Source organism: Bufo gargarizans, chromosome 3 (assembly GCF_014858855.1).
Source record: "Bufo gargarizans isolate SCDJY-AF-19 chromosome 3, ASM1485885v1, whole genome shotgun sequence".
Lineage (NCBI taxonomy): Eukaryota > Metazoa > Chordata > Amphibia > Anura > Bufonidae > Bufo > Bufo gargarizans.
In genome coordinates this window covers 193,879,803-193,902,599 of record NC_058082.1, presented here as the reverse complement: position 1 = coordinate 193,902,599, position 22,797 = coordinate 193,879,803, and the positions used below count along the sequence as shown (strand labels likewise).

At 48.5% G+C, this 22,797-nt stretch overlaps 1 protein-coding gene across 3 annotated transcripts in view; it reads left to right on the top strand.

Moving 5' to 3' along the window:
* The window catches only part of TUBGCP3 (tubulin gamma complex associated protein 3), a 127,666-nt gene that overhangs the window by 32,513 nt on the left and 72,356 nt on the right, over window positions 1–22,797 (top strand). For all 3 annotated transcript variants that reach the window (XM_044286034.1, XM_044286033.1, XM_044286035.1), the window contains 3 exons: window positions 2,843–3,060; window positions 4,872–5,041; window positions 6,870–6,988. In XM_044286034.1, the coding sequence (XP_044141969.1) occupies window positions 2,843–3,060; window positions 4,872–5,041; window positions 6,870–6,988 (507 nt within the window). The remainder of the gene's footprint in view (window positions 1–2,842; window positions 3,061–4,871; window positions 5,042–6,869; window positions 6,989–22,797) is intronic.

The following is a 22,797-nucleotide window of genomic DNA, read 5'->3' as shown; positions in this document are numbered from 1 at the left end:
TCATTGGGGGACACAGCAAGTATAGCTTGCTGCTGCCACTAGGAGGCGACACTAGGCTGAAAACCTCCCCTGCAGGCTATACCCCCTTTAGCCTGGAGAGAGCATTTCAGTTTGTGCTCCAGCAGTAGGAGAGACCAAATTAAAGTAAAAATCAACAGAAAACTGTACACTGTCATGAGACTGAACCAAACACAAGGTCCCAACAGACAAAACAGAACCCCACTTGCCTCACAACAATATGTGGGTGGGTGCTGTGTCCTCCAATGAATCAAGCGAGAAAAAGATTTTACAGGTGAGTTCACAAAAATCTCATTTTCTCGCTCATATCATTGGGGAACACAGGACCGCGGGACGTCCTAAAGCAGTCCCTGGGGAGGGAAACAAAATTCTCCCAAGCCAACTCTCTATGGAAGTCGCTGAACTGCAGCCTTCAGAACCCTGCGGCCAAGAGAAGCATCCGCCGAGGCCAATGAATGCACCCGGTAAAATTTAGTAAAGGTGTGTAGAGAGGACCAAGTTGCTGCTTTACACAACTGAGACCCAGAAGCATGGTGGAGGTGTGCCCAAGAAGCCCCGATCGCTCTGGTAGAGTGAGCCGTGATCCCGGGTGGAGGAACCTTGTCCTTGGAATGATAGGCCTCGGCAATGGCCGAGCGAATCCACCGAGCTGTAGTCACCTTTGAAGCCACCAAACCTTTATGAGGGCCTTTCGAGATAACGAACAGAGCGTCAGTGTATCTAAAGGGGGCCACCACCGACAGATCTTCAAGGCCCGTACTACATCCAGACGATGGAGGGAGACCTCCCGCGGATGAGAAGGCTGAGGGCAAAACGAGGGCAAAACAATGTCCTCATTCACGTGAAAGGCAGAAACAACCTTTGGTAAAAAAGATGGCACTGGACGAAGAACCACCTTATCTTGGTGAAACACCAAAAAGGGTTCCTTGTAGGAGAGAGCTGCCAGTTCCAAAACCCGTCGAATAGAGGCAATGGTCACTAAAAAGGCCACTTTCCAGGAAAGTAGACGGACAGAAACTTCACTCAGAGGTTTGAACGGCGCTGTCTGGAATGAAAGGGTCCGAAAAAAAGCAATGGAGGCAGCATGTCCGGTATGGAATGAAAGGGTGGAATGGGAGACTTTGGAGAGGTCTTCTACTGCCCGGGACAGGGACCTTGCCCAGTCAGGTTCTCCACAGCCAGAGGGGTCTTGAACTCCTGTGGGTTGTGACAATATGGATGGATGGCTCTGTGGGGCTGCCTGACATGCAGAGCATAGTGAGAGTGACTGGCCACGAGGGAATTTAACAGAACATAAAGTGCAGGCATAATAAGTGGTCCTGCACGGTACCTGGGGAGGGTTCTTGGCTGGGTCTGACATTGTGTGGCTTCTCTATGCTGGAGGGGGTAGCGATCTCCTACCATTAGAAGTCCCAGGTCCTGTGTCCTTGTGGCAAGGGAGCGCTGGAGAGGTCTTCCGGAGTGCCGCGGGGGGAAAAATATGCTCTGCCCCCCGCGCGGGTCGTGTAAGGAAATGGCCGAGAGGAAGCCACACACCCCGCTCGCATGCTAGGAGCCGCCATGAGACGGGAAGGGGTTAATATAGCGCTGGACATGTTGCCTCAGGAGATACCTGGAGACTTAAGAAGTGGAGTGGGGAGGAAGGATGCTGAAGAGGGTGAGATCGGACCGCTCTCCTTGTAGTAGCAGAGCCGCTATGCTGCCGACATTAACCCCCGCAGTGCCGTACTGCCGCCGCTGAGGATCTGAGGACGCAGGTAGGGAGATCGTTACCCAGCAGAAAGGGGTGAGGAGCTAAGGGAGGGAGAGAGGGGAGTAATACTCACCTGTCTTCTGTGGACTTCGCCCTTAGATGTTGTCCCAGCAGGTCTACCTAACGACCGCTGGCAGAGGCATCAGGGGTCCGGGCAGGATAGGGCTGGTGAGTAGGTGGCCCTATTGCTGGTGGGAAGCGAGGCTGCCCTAGTCCACTTGTCTTCTTGGGGGGGGCAAGGCGGTGGGACAACAGACACCGGCTAGCCTCCCAGGGAGACAGAGACGCCATGCGATTCTGTGCCCCATGAACCTAATAAAATAAAACTAACATTTCCAAAAGAGCCACCCTGCTAAGCAGGGAGGTCTGCCTCCTACGACACTAAGCTAAAAACTGAAATGCTCTCTCCAGGTTGGAGGGGTATAGCCTGCAGGGGAGGAGCTAACAGTTTTCAGCCTAGTGACAGCAGCAAGCTATACCCACGGTCCTGTGTCCCCCGATGATATGAGCGAGAAAAAAAACAATTCCTGTCCCTACACTATCTGTCCCTTCTACAGCACAGCTCGCCCTGACTAAGACTGAGCCGAACCACGTGTCATTGGGTGCCACATAGCACCCGATGACGTGTTCCAGCCAGCCACTCACTGTAATGCCAGTAAGCAACATGGCTACGGCATTACTTTGAGTGCCAGTACTTGCCCGCGCGTTTATTTGCTGCGTAGCAGCCACCAAACGTGCGGGGAGGAGACTCGAGCACACACAGTGTTCAGCCGAACACCACGATGTGCCGAGCATCCCGAAGCTCGAGTCAAAATGTTCAGCCGAGCATGCTCGACCAACACTAGTTGGCATCATAACATGGATCTGCCGCTTCCTTTTATGTTATTTATTTTTTACCTAGACAAAATCTTGTAAAGCTGAAAAAATGGCACAGAGAACTAGTTTTGTTACTTGCTAGTGTAACTCCTGTACAATACACAACAGAAGTGGTAGTCTTGACTGTTATTAACTATTATTTCTGTGTGTTTTATATGTAAATTGTTGTATGATGTAACTTTGTGTTCGTTTTAGGTTTCCAGCTATCCATCTTTTTTCGCTCAGGCTTTGCCACGTGATGCACACTCTACACCGTATTACTATCCCAGACCGCAAAACCTACCACTGAACTACCAGGATCGAAGTGTGCCATCTGCACACAATACTGTGAACTTGGGAAGCAGTGGAATTTGTAGCATAGGGATGTATTCCTTAAATGGGCCAACACCTACGCCGCAGCCCTTTGTTCCAGGGTAAGCTGAAGTTTTAAGGTCTTTCTTTTTAAATAAACGTTTATTAATTTCCAAAAATATAACTATACATTCTTAGTGACATGAATACCAGAGGCTCGGGTAATGCACAACATTTAACCGTAGTAGAAAGGAAAAAGATTGAAGTGGTAATGCGAATCTCTCCTTGAGGTAAGCAGATGACATTCAGAGATTTTAAAACCTGTCCTGGCTATGTGCTGCTCACCAATGTGTGTGAGCACGAACCAAAAGAGGAGCAACTGAAAGACGAAAAACCGCAGCAGGCAGGGCATGCTACTAATAAGGCAAAAACTGCAGCATTCCCTGACAACCATGCGCTTTTTCTCTACTTTGTGTGAATGAGATGATTTTTTTATATTTTTTTTATTTTTTTTTATTTGCCTTTATTCATTTGTATACTTATGATATATAAGTATTACACATTTGCATATAAAGAAAAAAAATAACAAAACAACAATCCACCAAAACGCAAAAGATTTTTTTAAAACTTTTACCATTTAATATTTCACCACAAACTATGGAACTGAATATCAAATTTATCCATTTTCCCCTTGATTTTAGCCCAGGGACAATTCTGACGGCACTCTCTGCCTCCAAGCTTTGACATCAGGTGGCTTATGCGGCTGGTTGGAGATATTGCTTGGTCCCATTTTTCATGATTTGCAATATTGTCTTGAGAACTACTTTCTTTCCTTCTTGGGCTACTTTCACACCTGCGTTAGGTGCGGATCTGTCTGGTATCTGCACAGACTGATCCGCACCTATAATGCAAACTCTGGTATCCGTTCAGAAAGGATCCGTTTGCATTACCATTACGTTTTTTTGTTCATAATGCAAACTGATCCGTTTTGATCTACACTGAAAGTCAGTGGGAGGCGGATCCGTTTTCAATTGCACCATATTGTGTCAGTGAAAATTGATCCGTCCCCATGGACTTACATTGTAAGTCGTCACGGATCCGTTTTGCTCCGCATCGTCAGGCGGACATCAAAACGCTGCAAGCAGCGTTTTGGTGTCCACCTCCAGAGCAGAATGGAGGCTGAACTGAGGCAAACTGATGTATTCTGAACAGATCCTTATCCATTCAGAATGCATTGGGGCTGAACTGATCGGTTTGGGGCTGCTTGTGAGAGCCCTGAAACTCACAAGCGGACCCAGAAACGCCAGTGTGAAAGTAGCTGATTTAATGCAATGCATCAAGTTTCCTTTAGTACAGAGAGTAAGATTCACAGAGTTTATTAAAAGGCATGGGCATCTTAATAAGTTTTGCTCATCTTCTATACCAGCTATAAAATAGGGTAGTTTTATGGGGCAGTTTACATGAGCTTTTGCAGGAAATCTGTTGGACCATAAGGACAAACCTGTCCATAAGCCCCATCGACTTGGGTGGCTACATTTTTACACAAATAATGCACGCACGCAAAATTTCCAACCAGGTGTGTCAGGTACACAATTGATAATTGAAACTTCCACACAATTATCGATTCTTCTGCGGTTTGGGATCCCTGATGCGTGTCATGATTTCCCTTTTTATATCAAGGTATGCTGGGTACAGGTGGCTCCATTAGTACCCAAGACATTCAGAACTCCACTGGAATCCGTGTGGATCACTGCTGGAAGTTGTTGTCTGTGTGAAGTATGTGAATGCAGTATGTGCATTGATGCATCAGCGTAGCAGTAATATTATTTATTGCTGTTAATGGTTTTTGAACCATCTGGACCTCTAGTCAGAATTCTTGTAATCTGGTTTGCTATGTTTTGTGACCCTATTTTATTTTTTCCTTTTTTTTCAGTCAGCCTTATCAAACTCAAGTGGGAGACGCTCTCCGCCAGCAGTTGGGCACACGTCTTGCATGGACGTTAGCAGCTGGTCAACAGCCAACATTGCAGAATGCTGCCTCCAAACCAGCTAATGCAGTTGCCCGTGGTGTGCCAAGAACAAAAAGAGAAGGCGAAACTAGTGGTAATTTATAAAAACAACAAAAAAATGTTATATATTTACACACACACTAGTCACGAAAAGTTAGGGATAGTAACATAGTACATAAGGCCGAAAAAAGACATTTGTCCATCCAGTTCTGCCTGTCAACCTGGAGGTTGATCCAGAGGAAGGCAAAAAAAAAAACTGTGAGGTAGAAGCCAATTTTCCCCACTTTAGGGGAATAAAAAATTCCTTCCCGACTCCAATCAGGCAATCACAATAACTCCCTGGATCAACGACCCCTCTCTAGTAGCTATAGCCTGTAATATTATTACACTCCAGAAATACATCCAGGCCCTTCTTGAATTATTTTATTGTACTCACCATCACCAGCTCCTCAGGCAGAGAGTTCCATAGTCTCACTGCTCTTACCGTAAAGAATCCTCTTCTATGTTTGTGTACAAACCTTCTTTCTGGCAGAGGATGTTTCTTTCTCACAGTCTTAATGATATTTGGCTTTCAAGTGAAATTTATGGAAAATGTAAAAAGTTCACGCTACAGTGATATTCTATCATGAAAGTAGGGCATTTAAGTAGAAGCAGCAATGGTAATCTCTTCATATCAAACAATTTATTGAAACAAGCGCCAACACCAGTGGTCGGTATACCCTCACAATAAATGTCAGTGTCTCAATAACTTGTCACGTGGCCTTGAGCATCAATTACAGCTTGACAATGACGTCTCATGCTGTTCACAAGTCGACTTATTGTCTGCTGAGGCATGGCATCTCACTCTTCTTGAAGGGTGGCCCTAAGGTCATTGAGATTCTGGGGGAACAGAGTTACGAGCCTCTACACAGCGACTCAGCTGATCCCATAGGTTTTCAATGGGATTCAGGTCTGGAGAAAGTGCAGGCCACTCCATTTGAGGTACCCCAGTCTCCAGCAGCTGTTCTGTAATGATGTGACCTCGATGACTTGGCGCATTATAATCCATGAAGATGAAATTGGGCCTGTGTTGTTCATGCAGAGGCACAATGACTGGATTAATAATGTTATTAAAGTAGTATGTGCTTGTCACTGTACCATTCCCAAAGTGTAGGGCAGCTCTGTATTGACACCTGTCCACACTGTAACACCACCACCAAAGGCGTGTCTGGTGACAACAGTGATGATGCATAGCGCTCTCCTTGACGTCTCAAACATCGTTTACGTCCATCATTTCTGCTCAGCGTGGATCAACTTTCATTAGTGCACAGCACTGAGGCCCACTGATCCCTCGTCCAGCGTAGGTGCTCGCTGGCCCATTTAAGATGATTATGCCTGTGGTCAGGTACCCTTGCAGGTTGTCTAGCATGCAGACAACAGTGATGTATATGGTTTCGAATGGTTTGACGTGACACTTGGGTACCTCTCAATCCCTTAAATGGAGTTGTGTGGCGTTCATCATCCAGTTCCACGGGGCATTTTTCAAAATTAAACAGTCATCAATGTGGGATGTGGCCAAAGGACGTCCACTTCTGTGCCTTTCTGTGACTCTTCTAGTCTCTCTGTATCTCTGTTGCAACCTGCTGATCACACCCTGTGACACTCTAAGCTCAGTGGCCACTTCCGTCTGAGAATATCCTGCTTGAAGCCTCGCAATTGCGAGTTACTGTTGATCAATTGTTAGGTGTCATCTTGGTCTCATGATGTCAAAATGTGAACAGCATGATGAGGAGGATTGTTTAAATACCAATTCTAATTGAACCAGGAAATGTATTGGGCGATTCATGGATCAAACACCTGTTGTGTTTTAGTAAACTTTCTGAGCTCACACAATTCTCCTTATAATTGACATTGAAAAGTGAAAATTGGTTCTTTTTTTCCAGGTTCCGTAGAAATAACAGAAAGCTCTCTTGTAAGAGACATTTTGTATGTCTTTCAAGGAATTGATGGGAAGTGTATCAAAATGTGCAATTCTGAAAACTGCTACAAGGTGGACAGCAAGGTAAATGTGCTTATGACTTAAAGGGTAACTTTCACATTATAATTTTTTTTTTTTATGTAATTGGTTTGGTCTGACTAAGTTTACCTTAGTTCCCTAGTTAATACTTTTGTATAGGTATTGAATTACCTAGTAATTGCAGCATGTTCTTTCCTCCCCCAGGCATTTCAGTGTTGCGGCTAAAACAGTGTTGTCCTCCGTCTCCTATCTTCTATATACAGAAGACGGAGGACGTAGTAGTGGGCAGTCCTGAACGTTGCGTGCGCGCTCCCATCAGGCCGGGATAGTGCCGATATTCGCAATAAAAATTTGCAATAAAAAAATTCTCGATTTAGAATATTCGCTATCAACTACTCAAAAGGAAGAGGGTGTGTTTAACCCCTTAGGGACACAGCCTTTTTACACCTTAGGACCAGGCCATTTTTTGAAAATCTGACCAGTGTCACTTTAAGTGCTGATAACTTTAAAACGCTTTGACTTATCCAGGCCATTCTGAGATTGTTTTTTCGTCACATATTGTACTTCATGACACTGGTAAAATAAAGTTAAAAAAATATTTTTTTTTGCATAAAAAAAAGTCAAATTTACCAAAAATTGGGAAAAATTTGCAAATTTCAAAGTTTCAGTTTCTCTACTTCTGTAATACATAGTAATACCCCCAAAAATTGTGATGACTTAACATTCCCCATATGTCTACTTCATGTTTGAATTATTTTGGGAATGATATTTTATTTTTTGGGGATGTTACAAGGCTTAGAAGTTTAGAAGCAAATCTTGAAATTTTTCAGAAATTTACAAAAACCCAATTTTTAGGGACGAGTTCAGGTCTGAAGTCACTTTGCGAGGCTTACATAATAGAAACCACCCAAAAATGACCCCATTCTATAAACTACACCCCTCAAGGTATTCAAAACTGATTTTACAAACTTTGTTAACCCTTTAGGTGTTGCACAAGAGTTATTGGCAAATGGGGATGAAATTTGAGAATTTCCTTTTATTGCCTAATTTTCCATTTTAACCCATTTTTTCCACTAACAAAGCAAGGGTTAACAGTCAAACAAGACTGTGTATCTTTATTGCCCTGACTCTGCCGTTTACAGAAACACCCCATATGTGGCCGTAAACTACTGTACGGCCACACAGCGGGGCGTAGAGTGAAAGGTGCGCCGTATGGTTTTTGGAAGCCAGATTTTGCTGGACTGGTTTTTTGACACCATGTCCCATTTGAAGCCCCCTGATGCACCCCTAGAGTAGAAACTCCATAAAAGTGACCCCATCTAAGAAACTACACCCCTCAAGGTATTCAAAACTGATTTTACAAACTTTGTTAACCCTTTAGGTGTTGCACAAGAGTTATTGGCAAATGGGGATGAAATTTGAGAATTTCATTTTTTTGCCTAATTTTCCATTTTAACCCATTTTTTCCACTAACAAAGCAAGGGTTAACAGCCAAACAAGACTGTATCTTTATTGCCCTGACTCTGCCGTTTACAGAAACACGCCATATGTGGCCGTAAACTACTGTACGGCCACACAGCGGGGCGTAGAGTGAAAGGTGCGCCGTTTGGTTTTTGGAAGGCATGTTTTGCTGGACAGTTTTTTTGACACCATGTCCCATTTGAAGCCCCCTGATGCACCCCTAGAGTAGAAACTCCATAAAAGTGACCCCATCTAAGAAACTACACCCCTCAAGGTATTCAAAACTGATTTTACAAACTTTGTTAACCCTTTAGGTGTTGCACAAGATTTAATAGAAAATAGAGATACAATTTCAAAATTTCACTTTTTGGGCAGATTTTCCATTTTAATATTTTTTTTCCAGTTACAAAGCAAGGGTTAACAGCCAAACAAAACTCATTATTTCTGGCCCTGATTCTGTAGTTTACAGAAACACCTCATATGTGGTTGTAAACTGCTGTACGGGCACACGGCAGGGCGCAGAAGGAAAGGAATGCCATACGGTTTTTGGAAGGCAGATTTTGCTGGACTGGTTTTTTTGACACCATGTCCCATTTGAAGCCCCCCTGATGCACCCCTAGAGTAGAAACTCCATAAAAGTGACCCCATCTAAGAAACTACACCCCTCAAGGTATTCAAAACTGATTTTACAAACTTTGTTAACCCTTTAGGTGTTGCACAAGATTTAATAGAAAATAGAGATACAATTTCAAAATTTCACTTTTTTGGCAGATTTTCCATTTTAATATTTTTTTTCCAGTTACAAAGCAAGGGTTAACAGCCAAACAAAACTCATTATTTCTGGCCCTGATTCTGTAGTTTACAGAAACACCCCATATGTGGTCGTAAACTGCTGTACGGGCACACGGCAGGGCGCAGAAGGAAAGGAATGCCATACGGTTTTTGGAAGGCAGGTTTTGCTGGACTGGTTTTTTTGACACCATGTCCCATTTGAAGCCCCCCTGATGCACCCCTAGAGTAGAAACTCCAAAAAAGTGACCCTATTTTAGAAACTACGGGATAGGGTGGCAGTTTTGTTGGTACAAGTTTAGGGTACATATGATTTTTTGGTTGCTCTATATTACACTTTTTGTGCGGCAAGGTAACAAGAAATTGCTATTTTGGCACCGTTTTTTTTTTTTTTGTTATTTACACCATTCATCTGACAGGTTAGATCATGTGGTAATTTTATAGAGCAGGTTGTCACGGACGCGGTGATACCTAATATGTATACAATTTTTTTTATTTATGTACGTTTTACACAATAATTTCATTTTTAAAACAAAAAAAATGTTTTAGTGTCTCCATAGTCTAAGAGCCATAGTTTTTTAAATTTTTGGGCGATTATCTTAAGTAGGGTCTCATTTTTTGTGGGATGAGATGACGGTTTGATTGGCACTATTTTGGGGTGCACATGACTTTTTGATTGCTTGCTATTACACTTTTTGTGACGGAAGATGACAAAAAATGGCTTTTTTTACACCGTTTTTATTTTTATTTTTTTACGGTGGTCATCTGAGGGGTTAGGTCATGTGATATTTTTATAGAGCCGGTGAATACGGACGCGGCGATACCTAATATGTATACTTTTTTTTATTTATGTAAGTTTTACACAATGATTTCATTTTTGAAACAAAAGAAATCATGTTTTAGTGTTTCCATAGTGTAAGAGCCATAACTTTTTCAGTTTTTGGGCGATTATCTTGGGTAGGGTATGATTTTTGCGGGATGAGATAACGGTTTGATTGTTACAATTTTGGCATAGATGCGACTTTTTTGATCACTTTTATTACCTTTTTTGGGAAGTAAGGTGGGCAAAATTCCAATTTCATCATAGTTTTTAATTTTTTATTTTTATGGCGTTCACCGTTCGGGTAAAGTAACATTACCGTTTTATAGATCAGGTCGTTACGGACGCGGCGATACCAAACATGTGTAGGGAATTTTATTTCTTTCATTTTTAATCAGTGATAAATGTGTTTTTTGATTTTTACTTTATTTTTCACTTTTTTCACTTTTTTTTTGACCCAGACCCACTTGGTTCTTGAAGATCCAGTGGGTCTGATGTATACATAATACAGTACAGTACAATATATAGTACTATACTGTATTTTACACTTTGTCTGAACAGATCTATGCCTTTCAGCATAGATCTGTTCAGCACCATGGACAGCAGGACGCCTGAGAAGGCGTCCTGTTGCCATGGGAACCTTCCCCGTCTGCTCAGTTATGGTCAGAACTGCGCAGACGGGGAAGGGTAAGGACGGGGCTTGGGGGGGCTGCCTGGGAGCTCTCTCCCTCTCCATTCGGGGGACTGCAAAGGCACAGCAGCCCCCCGATGGGAGAGGGAGGGAGCCGCAACTTACTGTTAACCTTTTCCATACAGCGGTCCGTACGGACCGCTGTATGGAAAGGGTTAAACGGCTGACATCGCATCACCGATGTCAGCCGTTTATACCAGGGTGCCAGCAATGTGCTGGCACCCTGGTATACCCACTAGACGCCAACGATTACGCAATGGGAGGCGGGCGGGGGATCGCGATCCCGCCTACCGCACCGCCCGCCTCCCGCACCGCCCGCAACCCTCCCCCTGCATCTCCCACCGTGCCCAAATAACTCAGGGGTGCAGGGGGAGGAATACTGGACAAAGTTTTGAATCCTAAAGTTTCTGATCCCCGCGGTCAGGGACCGCGGGGATCATAAACTGCAGATATCGCAGCAAACCGCAGGTCTGAATTGACCTGCGGTTTGCCGCGATCGCCGACATGGGGGGGGTCACGGGACCCCCCCGCGCATTTAGCCTAGGTGCCTGCTCAATGATTTGAGCAGGCACCGGGTTCCGATCACTGCCAGCCGCACGGCAGTGATCGAAAATGCACAGGGCGTACATGTACGCCCTGTGTCCTTAAGTACCAGGGCACAAGGGCGTACCTGTACGCCCTGTGTCCTTAAGGGGTTAAGTCTGGAGAAAAACGATTGGTTGGGGCGAGGCTGTGAGTTCCCGAGATGAGCCGAATGAATTCTGGGAAGTTAGGGACGGATCCGTTCAGATAATTCAGCCGTCTGCATCCGTTCAGAACGGATCCGTTTGGCTCAGTTTCGTCAGACGGACACCAAAACGCTGCAAGCAGAGTTTTGGTGTCTGTCTCCAAGGCGGAATGGAGATGGAACTGAGGCAAACTGAGGCATTCTGACTGGATCCTTTTCCATTCAGATTGCATTAGAATTAGGGGTGCACCGAAATGAAAATTCTGGTCCGAAACCGAAACCGAAAATTCAGGATACCCCTTGACCGAAACCGAAACCGAAACTGCCTTTTTGCCCAAATACTTTTAAAAGACCCCCCACCCCATAACAGTGCCATCCACAGACCCCCCCACCTCATAACAGTGCCATCCACAGACCCCCACCCACCCCATAACAGTGCCATCCACAGACCCCCACCCACCCCATAACAGTGCCATCCACAGACCCCCACCCACCCCATAACAGTGCCATCCACAGACCCCCACCCACCCCATAACAGTGCCATCCACAGACCCCCACCCACCCCATAACAGTGCCATCCACAGACCCCCCCACCTCATAACAGTGCCATCCACAGACCCCCACCCACCCCATAACAGTGCCATCCACAGACCCCCACCCACCCCATAACAGTGCCATCCACAGACCCCCACCCACCCCATAACAGTGCCATCCACAGACCCCCACCCACCCCATAACAGTGCCATCCACAGACCCCCCCACCTCATAACAGTGCCATCCACAGACCCCCACCCACCCCATAACAGTGCCATCCACAGACCCCCACCCACCCCATAACAGTGCCATCCACAGACCCCCACCCACCCCATAACAGTGCCATCCACAGACCCCCACCCCATAACAGTGCCATCCACAGCCCCCATTGTACAATTAATAGATTAATAGAAAATAGCGGGGAGGGACTGGGAGGAGGAGCTGGGGGCCGGTGCGTTCACTGTTCTCCGGCCCCCAGCTCCAGTAGTTATAAAATGTTGTACAATTAATAAGAAATCTATTCATGAGGCCCCCTCTGCAGTATTACATTCAATACAGCCACATCATACTCACAGGGCTGTCATCTTAATGCTGGCCGGCCGGGCAGAGGAGCTGCAGCGTCACAACTGACGTCATGTGCCCGGCCTACTTTCTGAATGAAGGAGGCGGCGCAGGCATGTGACGTCAGTCGTGACGTTGCCGCTCGTCTGCCCGGCCGGCCAGCACAGCCCTGTGAGTAGGATGTGGCTGTATTGAATGTAATACTGCAGAGGGGGGCCTCAATGAATAGAATGCTTATTAATTGTACAACATTTTATAACTACTGGAGCTGGGGGCCGGAGCACAGTGAACGCACCGGCCCCCAGCTCCTCCTCCCAGTCCCTCCCCGCTATTTCCGGCCGATTATGTAAAAATATCGGCAGAAGCAGATTAGGTGCATTCTCGGCCGATATTTCTGTCGAAATTTCGGTGCACCCCTAATTAGAATGCAAACTGATCCGTTTCGGACCGCTTGTGAGAGCCCTGAACGGATCTCACAAATGGAAAGCCAAAACGCGAGTGTGAAAGTAGACTTGGCCTCAGGGTAAGGGCATCGGCGGCCATCTTGAGAAGATAGTCAGAAAGAAATCTTGTGAGGAGCGGTTGCTATGGACAGAATCTTATTAAACAAGTGGTCTGTGAACACAATAATTATGGATTATCACCACCGCAGCAACAACATATATGAATTTTTAGTGAAAATATGACAGTTATCCTTTAAAAGGGTTGTCCATGTTCAGAACTGAACCCAGACGCACCCACATTTTCACTCAGGCAGCCCCTAATATGAGCAACGGAGCATTTCATACTCCGAAGCTCTCCTTTGCCCTGCGCTGAATCGCGCAGGGCAAAGGCTTTTTATGGAGATTTGGTGATGTACCATGCTCTTCATAGGGACTGCTAGGCGGAGGCTAATGGCATTAGCGCTTCCCTAGCCAGTGAAACGGCTAGGGCAGCGCTAAAGGCTGCCTGTCAGAGCCAGTGATGTCACCGATCAATACACTGCTCGGCGGAAGCCTCTGTCTGGCAGTGTAAAAACTATAAACAAGCCCTTGCCCTGTGCAATTCAGCGCAGGGCAAGGGAGAGCACCGGAGCATGAAATGCTCTAATGCTCATATCACAGGGCCTGCCTGGGTGAAAATGTGGGTACGTTGAACCCGGACAACCCCCTTTTAAAATTGCATGGTACATAATCCTTAGTTTAAGCGCACTAGCTGCTATTGATGTTTTTTTCTTTTCTTGGTTATGCACTGATATATATTTATATTGGTTACTTTTGGCTGCATGGTTATAACCACATCAAAAACCACACTTTTATTATTTGAATATTTTTGTGTTTTTTGTGCTGCAGTTTCTGAATCGGTTTTTCAGCATGTTCTTTTCTGAAATGCATTCGGAAACAGCATCAGCAAAAAATGCATTCAAATATTAAAACCCACATGGTTTTTCTGTGCAATTTTGACAGAAACGACCTTTGTAAATGTACCCTTATAACTGTCTTGTTCCGCTGCTCTCCCGCCCCCAGGTTACTTTCAGATTTTTGGAGCTTAGTTGAGCCTTTGATACTCTACTCATGATTGTAGGACAAAAACGATCTGTAAAGTTTAAAATCATATCCTGTTCTTTCCAAGTATATACCAAACTGCCTATTTTGGCATCAGTCTCGGCCGTTTTTTTTTTTTTTTTTCTGACTGATGTCCTTAATAATACCCAAAGGTCCCTAGCGCATATACTATATTTTATTGACATATGTGCAATGGCTTTTAGAAGGTGTTTTTTTTTTTTTACAGATCAGTGCTGCCATCTAGTGGTCAAAGTAAAGCTTTTCCAGTTTTTCAATGTTATAAACTGTAAAGTTAACTACATTAAACAGTAGCAATGATTAACAAATAAAAAGAGCAGTCTGAAAGGGGTTCTGAAATTTCTGGGTTTTATTTTTATAAAATAGAAATCATACATTTGTATAATACATTCATTTAGATTTTTGCTCAAATATCTCTCCCAATATCGGTGTAGTTGACCCATGTCTGCACAGTAGAATGGTACAGCTAATATATCTGTCGGTCTGATGTGCTAACTTAATTGAACTAAATATGGTGGCACTGGCAGTCAAGTGTTAGGCTACTTTCACACTAGCGTTTCTATTTTCTGGTATGGAGATCCGTCATAGGGTCCGGAAAAAAAAAACGCTTCTGTTTTGTTCCGATTCATTGTCAGTGGGGACAAAACGTAACTGAACAAAACGGAATGCTCCAAAATGCATTCCGTTCCGTTTGGCCGCTAGCTTTCTTTCCGTCATGGGATGCTGTAACAGCGGCTGCTGTGCGCCGCTGTTCCCCTGCTTACCTCTGCGGTCCCGGGCGCCGTGTTCAGCGGTGATCTGCTGTCAGTGCTTCCCATTCACTGCTGCAGTCCTGGGCCTGTCTGTGTAGGTACTGTTGTTCTGGCATCCGCTCCACAGTTTCCTCTCACCCCTGGCCACAGCATGCTTGCTTCTTGTTTCCTGCAGCACTTCCTTAAGGGCCGGCACTTTATGGGTTAGGTCATGTGACTTCGCTAACCAACCCTAGCCCTCCTGCACATATATAAGTGGCTCAGCCCCCTTTCCAGATGCCTCAGTGTCAAGTCCTTGAGTCCTGCTAAGGTTCCTGATATCCGCTTGTGTTCCTGACTCGTACTTGTATTCCTTGGCTCTGCTGCCTGTTTGATCCCTGCCTGCTTGCCTTGACTCTCCTGTTGCCGATCCGGATTGCCTCACCTGTACCTATGTCGCCTGCCTTGACCTATTGCCTGTCTGACTTTGCCTCTGCCTCATCCTTCGGTTCTGCACTGTTGCTCCTGGTTATGACTCAGCCTGCTGACAACGCTTGTACCTCTGGTACCTTTCTCGTGTACCTCCTGGTCCGCCTGGACCAGCTGCCTCGTGTGCCTATCCTCAAAAGGTAGAGACCTGGTGTTCCCCTTGGGGAAAGTCTATCCCCACCATCAGAGGTACTGTGAAGATCAAGGGGTTCACTTAGACAACGCACTTGGAGGAGGTAGGACACGTGGCACAGTGGGTTCACACCTGCTGGTTAGTGACAAATGCAGAGCAAGATGGATCATTCATGACCCACAATGCAAGTCAATGAGGACTGATCAGTTTTCTCTGACACAATAGAAAACTGATCCGTCCCCCATTGACTTTCACTGGAGTTCATGACGGATCTGTCTTGGATATATTAAAGATAATACAACCAGATCCGTTCATAACAGATGCAGATGATTGTATTATCAGTAACAGAAGTGTTTTTGCTGAACCCTGCCGGATCCAGCAAAAAGGCTAGTGTGAAAGTAGCCTTATCTACTGACTATAGGGTACACATCAGCAAACAGGTCGCAGCCTGTTGTAGAGCTAAATAGGACTAATGATTTTATTATGGTTCTTATGGCAACCACTTCACGGTGCATCTACTTCTCCATGCATACAGACCAGTATTACAGCTGCTTCTATAGACTGAGAGACATGTTCCTGGAATGTTGCTGCAGGCACCAGTGTAGTACCAAGTTCTGCTCCTCAATAATCCTCTATTGACCTGTTACTGTTACATACTTGAGCAGCATTTAGGTATTTGACAATTTTTTTCTCCTTTTTAGCCATACACCCATAAAACCGAATAACCTCTTGAGCATTGATGGCATGTGATGACCACTGTAGTCCCCATTATGCTTAGATGGAGTTTTTGCCCATTTCAAAACTTTCCCAGACACAGTGCTGCTCTTGCCTGTGCCATGTCTCAGGTCTTGCGGGTTGGCCACTTTCAGGTGAATGGAGGTGGGCTGCAGAGGGAAAAGAATAAAAGACACTGAGCAGGGATGAGAGCCCTCCTGTGTCTGCTTAAAGGCATTGTGTCACTTCAGCGAATAACTTTCTCTACATGATAAATGCTAATACAAGGCACTTACTAATGTATTGTGATTGTCCATATTGTTTCCTTTGCTGGTTGAATTCATTTTCCTATCACATTATACACTGCTCGTTTCCATGGTTACAACCACCCTGCCATCCAGCAGCAGTGGCCATGGTTGCATACTATAGGAAAAAGTGCAGGGCTCGCTGGTGGCCAGGACTGCGGTAGCCCACATAGGCTGGTGCTTTTTTTCTATAGTGTGCAGGCAAGGCCAACGCTGATGGCAATATGGACAATCACAGTACATTAGTAAGTGTCTTGTATTAACTTTCTCTACATGCCATTTGCTGAAGTGACAAAACCCCTTTAAAATCCAGGGTTTCTTAAACAATCAGGACTACACAGCAATTAAGCATTTCTCGTGCGTGGCATTGGGGGACACAGCACCATGGGTATATGCCCAGCTGCCACTAGGAGGCTGACACTAGAAACAAAAAAGTGTTGGCTCCACCCAGGTGGGCTATACCCCTCTGCTAGAGCCAGAATAACTCAGTCTAGTTCTAGTGTCCGTAGGAGGCAGACATGACCTGCTAATTTTATTTTTTTCTTATTTTATTTTTTCCTTTTTTTCTCTACAGGTGGCAGGGGTGGCTCCATCGTGTTCCACCTTAGTTGCCCCCCTGCGGGCGCGTACTCGGGTACCTTAAAGCAGCCACCCAGTCCCCAACGTGACCTGCTTCTGCAGTGGATTCCGGCGGACCCACGGCTTCCGTGTTGAGTCCGCCGAGGGGGTGGTCATGCTGCGCCTGAAATAATCGGAAGGTGAGTATGGCTTGCTCCCCCCCCCCCCCTCCCTGTATAGCCTGTGGCCCTTCCTTTAGAATCTGAGCGGTGTTCCTCTCATCCTTCCGGAGCTTTTTTAATGGGGTCTGCTCCTTTAAGACGGCCGTTTTCGGCTTTCCCCTCTCCCTACCCCTGGTGTCTGTGTCCCCTCCTCCTCTGCCTGTCCGCGGCGCTGACATTTGCTCCGGCGCTGGCGGGCAGGGGTGCCGCAGTTCGGCAGCGCTTGGATATCACTAAAGGCCCCGGCTTTTGTTTCGGCCTAGGCCGCGGTCACGTGGGCGGGCTCCGTCTCCGCCTCCTGGGCTTCCCGGGCTTCCTCTCTTGCTCCCTCCCCTTGTGGGCGTTCCTCTGGGAGGTTCCATTTTTCCGCCCAATCCAGCGCCAGCGCGGGCTGCTGGGGGGGGCGTTTCTTCTTCCGAACGGCTTCTCAGTGCCTCTGACCTGAGCGGTGTTCGCGTGCGTCGCCATCTTCTCTCTGCGCCCGGATCCTCCTGCGATCGGTTTCCTGGGACACAGCACCATTGGTCGTGGTAGGCAGCCTCTGGCTGACTTCTTTCCTTCCAGGTTCCACCATCCGCCCTCATGTCTTCCTCTGGTCAGGCCCCCACTCCCCCCGCCGCCATTTCCACTCATTACGCCTGCTCTGTGTGTAATAGGAAGTTCCCATGCGGCCAACCTACGTCCCTCTGTGTGCAGTGCCTCGCCCCCGGGCCCGCCCAGTCCGCTCCTGCGGCCCCTACCTTGTCGGTTCTCCCGGAATGGGCTGCTACCCTGTCCCAGGCCATAGGTAGCCTTGCTAGCCTCTCCCAATCCCTGGCGCAGTCCCTGGACAGTCTCCCTGCCCAGATTGCGGCTGCCTCTGGCAGGGCCCCTACCGCTGGTGATGCGCCTGGCGACAGTTCCCATCCTCGCTCCGGCACTCGGTCCCGCAAGCGACCACGTACGGTCTCGGCTGGGTCCCACTCCTCCTTAGCTACCCCGGATCGCTCTCCGGTTAGGTCTGAGTCCGGTGAGATTTCTTCTTCAGCCGCTTCCGCCGCTCCTGGGGACTCCTCCGCTTCAGATTCTGAATCTGAGCGGTGTTCGGCGATGTCGGCAGCCGTGCAGGATCTCATCAGGGCCGTTCGGGACGCGCTCCATGTACAGGACGTTCCCTCGTCCTCCTCCCTGGAGGCAGTGTCCTTCCGCCGTTCTAAGCGGTCCACGGTGGTTTTCCCCAATCACGAGGATCTGGACGCGCTCCTTGCCAAGGAGTGGCGTCACCCTGACCGGCGCCTTCATCTCACCAAGGCTTCTGATGTCCCTTATCCCTTCTCAGAGGATTCGGTCAATCTCTGGACGATTCCCCCTCTGGTGGATCCTCAGGTCGCTCGTCTGGCGAAAGCTACTACGCTTCCCCTGGCTGATGCGGCTTCCTTGTCGGATCCCGCTGATAAACGGGTCGACTCCTTGGCCAAGTCCGTTTTCATCGCGGCGGGCGCCGCCATCCGCCCCGCATTTGCCGCCTCTTGGGTCGCCAAGGCATGCGCTGTCTGGGCAAAGCAACTTCTCCGTGCCTTACCTGCTGACTCTGACCAGGGGGACTTGGCTGTGCTTGCCTCCCAGATCTATCAGGCTTCCAAGTTTCTTTGTGACGCCTCTATGGAATCGGCTCGCCGCTCTGGGCGTGCGGCCGCCAACTCTGTGGCTATCCGCCGCACCATCTGGCTTCGTTCCTGGGCGGCGGACTCCGCCTCCAAGAAGGCTCTTATCTCTCTTCCCTTTCTCGGTGGAAAGCTTTTTGGGAAACGCTTGGAGGAGCTCATCTCCGAGGCCACTGGAGGTAAGAGTTCTCTTCTTCCTCAGAATCAGCCTCGCCGCCGTCGTTTCCCCGGGTCGTCCTCCCGGACGCAGTCCTTTCGGTCCTTTCGGGCCCCTCCTGCCCGATCTGACAAGAAGCCTTCCAGGCCTTCCTTTAAGTCCAGGCCCTCTTGGCACGCCAAGCCCAAGCCCGCTCGTCCCCAGTCCACTAAGCCTCCTTCCGCATGACTCGATCCCCGTCATGGTGGGAGGGCGCCTGCTCGTCTTTCGGGATGTTTGGCGGGCAAACGTAGAAGACGCTTGGGTTCTCGAGGTGGTCTCTTCTGGGTACAGAATCGAATTCACCGACCTTCCGCCCAGTCGTTTCTTCTTGACGTCCCCCCCCCATGTCTCCCGCCCGAGCAGACAGGTTTTTTCAGGCCATTCATTCCCTGCGTGCTCTGGGGGTCATCGTTCCGGTTCCAGAGTCAGAACGTTTTCGGGGTTTCTACTCGAACCTATTCACTGTCCCCAAAAAGGACGGCTCACTCCGTCCTATCCTGGATCTAAAGGCGCTCAATCACTTTGTCCGGGTCCGTCATTTCCGCATGGAGTCCCTCCGGTCTGTGATCGCCTCTCTGGAGTTGGGCGAGTTCCTGTCGTCTATCGACATTCAGGATGCCTATCTCCACGTTCCCATCGCTCTCTCCCACCAAAGGTTCCTTCGCTTCGCGGTGGGTTCTCTTCATTTCCAATTTGTAGCCCTTCCCTTCGGTCTGGCTTCCGCACCGAGGGTTTTCACCAAGGTGTTAGCCCCCCTCGTGGCTCTTCTTCGTGCCAGAGGGGTCGCCTGGTGCCTTACCTGGACGACCTTCTGATTCGGGCCCCGTCTCCCGGGGACAATCTGTCCAGCCTGAGCATCACCCTCTCGGCTCTTGCTCAGTTCGGGTGGCTTGTCAACCACTCCAAGTCCTCCCTTATCCCACGCCAGAGGATGCTCTTTCTGGGCATGCTCTTCGACACTCGCCTCGGGCGGGTGTTCCTTCCCCCAGAGAAGATTTCTTCTCTTCAGGCGGGGGTGCATCTTCTCCGCAGGCCGTCCTCTCTGACCATCAGGACGTGTATGCGCGTCCTGGGGAGGATGGTGGCCTCATTCGAAGCCATTCCTTATTCCCAATTCCACTCTCGGGACCTTCAGATGTTCATCTTATCCAGGTGGGACAAGTCCCCGGAGGGTCTCGATCGCCTTGTTCGTCTCCCCCCTCAGATTCGCCTGGATCTCTCCTGGTGGTTGCTTCCTCGGACGGTGTCCCTGGGCCGGTCCTTCCTTCCTCCCAGTTGGCGGGTGATCACGACCGATGCCAGCCTCTCGGGATGGGGAGCGGTGTTCGAGTCCCTCACGGTTCAGGGTCTGTGGTCTGTTCAGGAATCCTCCCTGCAGATCAACGTTCTCGAACTCAGGGCAATTTTCTTAGCGCTGTCGCACTGGACTTCTCGTCTGCGCGGCCTCCCGATCCGGATTCAAACGGACAATTCCACCGCCGTGGCTTATCTGAATCATCAGGGGGGCACCAGGAGCGTGATGGCCCTGCAAGAGGCCTCTCAGATCCTGCGATGGGCGGAGGACCACGTTCCCGTTCTCTCCGCCGTCCACATTCCCGGGGTCGACAATTGGGCGGCAGACTTTCTCAGTCGTCAGCTCGTCGACCCGGGCGAATGGTCTCTCCACCCGGAGGTGTTTCTTCAACTGTGTCTCCGGTGGGGAACTCCGGACGTGGATCTCTTCGCGTCTCGCCTGAATCACAGACTCCCGCGCTATGTTGCGCGGTCCAGGGATCCACAAGCTCTAGCGGTCGATGCCCTAGTTCTGCCTTGGTCTCAGTTCGACCTTCTGTATCTCTTTCCGCCCATCCCTCTTCTGCCTCGAGTGCTCAAGCGTCTCAAGGCAGCCCGGGTGCCGGCGATTCTGGTGGCTCCGGATTGGCCCCGCAGGGCGTGGTACGCAGATCTCGTGTTCCTGCTCGCCGACGTTCCATGGCGTCTTCCCCTGCGCCGCGATCTCCTTTCGCAGGGCCCTCTGTTCCACCCGAATTTACCGCAGCTTCGTTTGACGGCGTGGCTGTTGAGACCGCGGTCCTGAAGGCCCGTGGTCTCTCGGACTCTGTCATTCAGACGATGCTTCGCGCTCGGAAGCCCCAGTCGGCCCGTATTTACCATCGGACCTGGAGGGCGTATTTTGCTTGGTGCGAGTCCGCACGTTTTCGTCCCCTCCTTTTTTCGGTCCCTAATATTCTGGCCTTCCTTCAGGCTGGCTTTGATATGGGGCTTCGCCTGGCTTCTCTTAGGGGGCAGATTTCTGCCCTTTCGGTCCTTTTTCAACGTTCTGTGGCCGCGCGGGCTCAGGTTAAGACTTTTCTGCAGGGTGTCGCTCGCCGAGCCCCTCCTTTTCGCCTTCCGGTGGAGCCGTGGGACCTGAATCTTGTCCACGATGCTCTTCAGTCCTCTCCTTTTGAGCCCTTGGCAGACATCTCTCTGTCGTTTGTGTCGTTTAAGGTTGCCTTCCTTGTGGCAATCACCTCTATCCGTCGGGTTTCCGAACTGGCGGCGCTTTCCTGCCGGTCGCCTTTCCTGGTGTTCCATCAGGACAAGGTCGTTTTGCGTCCCGTTCCTTCCTTTCTCCCTAAGGTTGTCACCTCGTTTCACATCAATGAGGAGATTATCCTTCCTTCCTTCTGCCCTAATCCTTCTCACCCTCGGGAGAAGTCTCTCCATTGCCTGGATGTTGTTCGGGCCCTCCGCTGGTACCTTCGCCTCACGGAACCCTTCCGTCGTTCGGATTCTCTTTTCTTGGTTCCGGCGGGTCCTCGTAAAGGTTTGCCTGCCTCCAAGGCCACCATCTCTCGCTGGGTTCGGTCGGCTGTCAAGGAGGCCTACGCCGCGAAGGGCCGTGCTCCCCCTTCCAGGTTGACCGCTCATTCGACTAGGGCAGTTGGGGCTTCCTGGGCGGTGCGTCATCAGGCTTCGGCTGCCCAGCTTTGCCGGGCCGCCACCTGGGCGTCAGTTCACACTTTTTCTAAATTTTACCACATTCATTCCCTGGCTTCTGCTGACGCCAGCCTGGGGCGTAAGGTTCTGCAGGCAGCGGTGCTTTAGGTTGCCGTCTTGGCATTCTTCTTCCCTCCCTCAGGGACTGCTTTGGGACGTCCCATGGTGCTGTGTCCCCCAATGCCACGCACGAGAAAAATGGATTTTTTGTACTCACCGTAAAATCCTTTTCTCGTAGTAGGCATTGGGGGACACAGATCCCACCCTTTCCTTTGGAGCATTTCTTCTTGTTCGTGGTTCCGGCGTTTGCTTGTGGTTGTCGGGTTCCCCAGTTCAAGACTTGTTGGCACTCCGTTTCTTTTTGGTTCAGGTGTGGCGTTCCTACTGCTTTTTGTACTGACTGAGTTATTCTGGCTCTAGCAGAGGGGTATAGCCCACCTGGGTGGAGCCAACACTTTTTTGTTTCTAGTGTCAGCCTCCTAGTGGCAGCTGGGCATATACCCATGGTGCTGTGTCCCCCAATGCCTACTACGAGAAAAGGATTTTACGGTGAGTACAAAAAATCCATTTTTCGGTTTGTCTATGATTGATTTTGAAAATCCACCCAAAAATATATATATTTTTTTTTCTTTCAGCATGTATTTTCTTGTGGTTTTTGACTTTTGTATTGGTTAAAAAAACAAAAAGAAACTGCATTTTCTGCTCATGTTTTTTGATGCAGATCCATGCCAAAA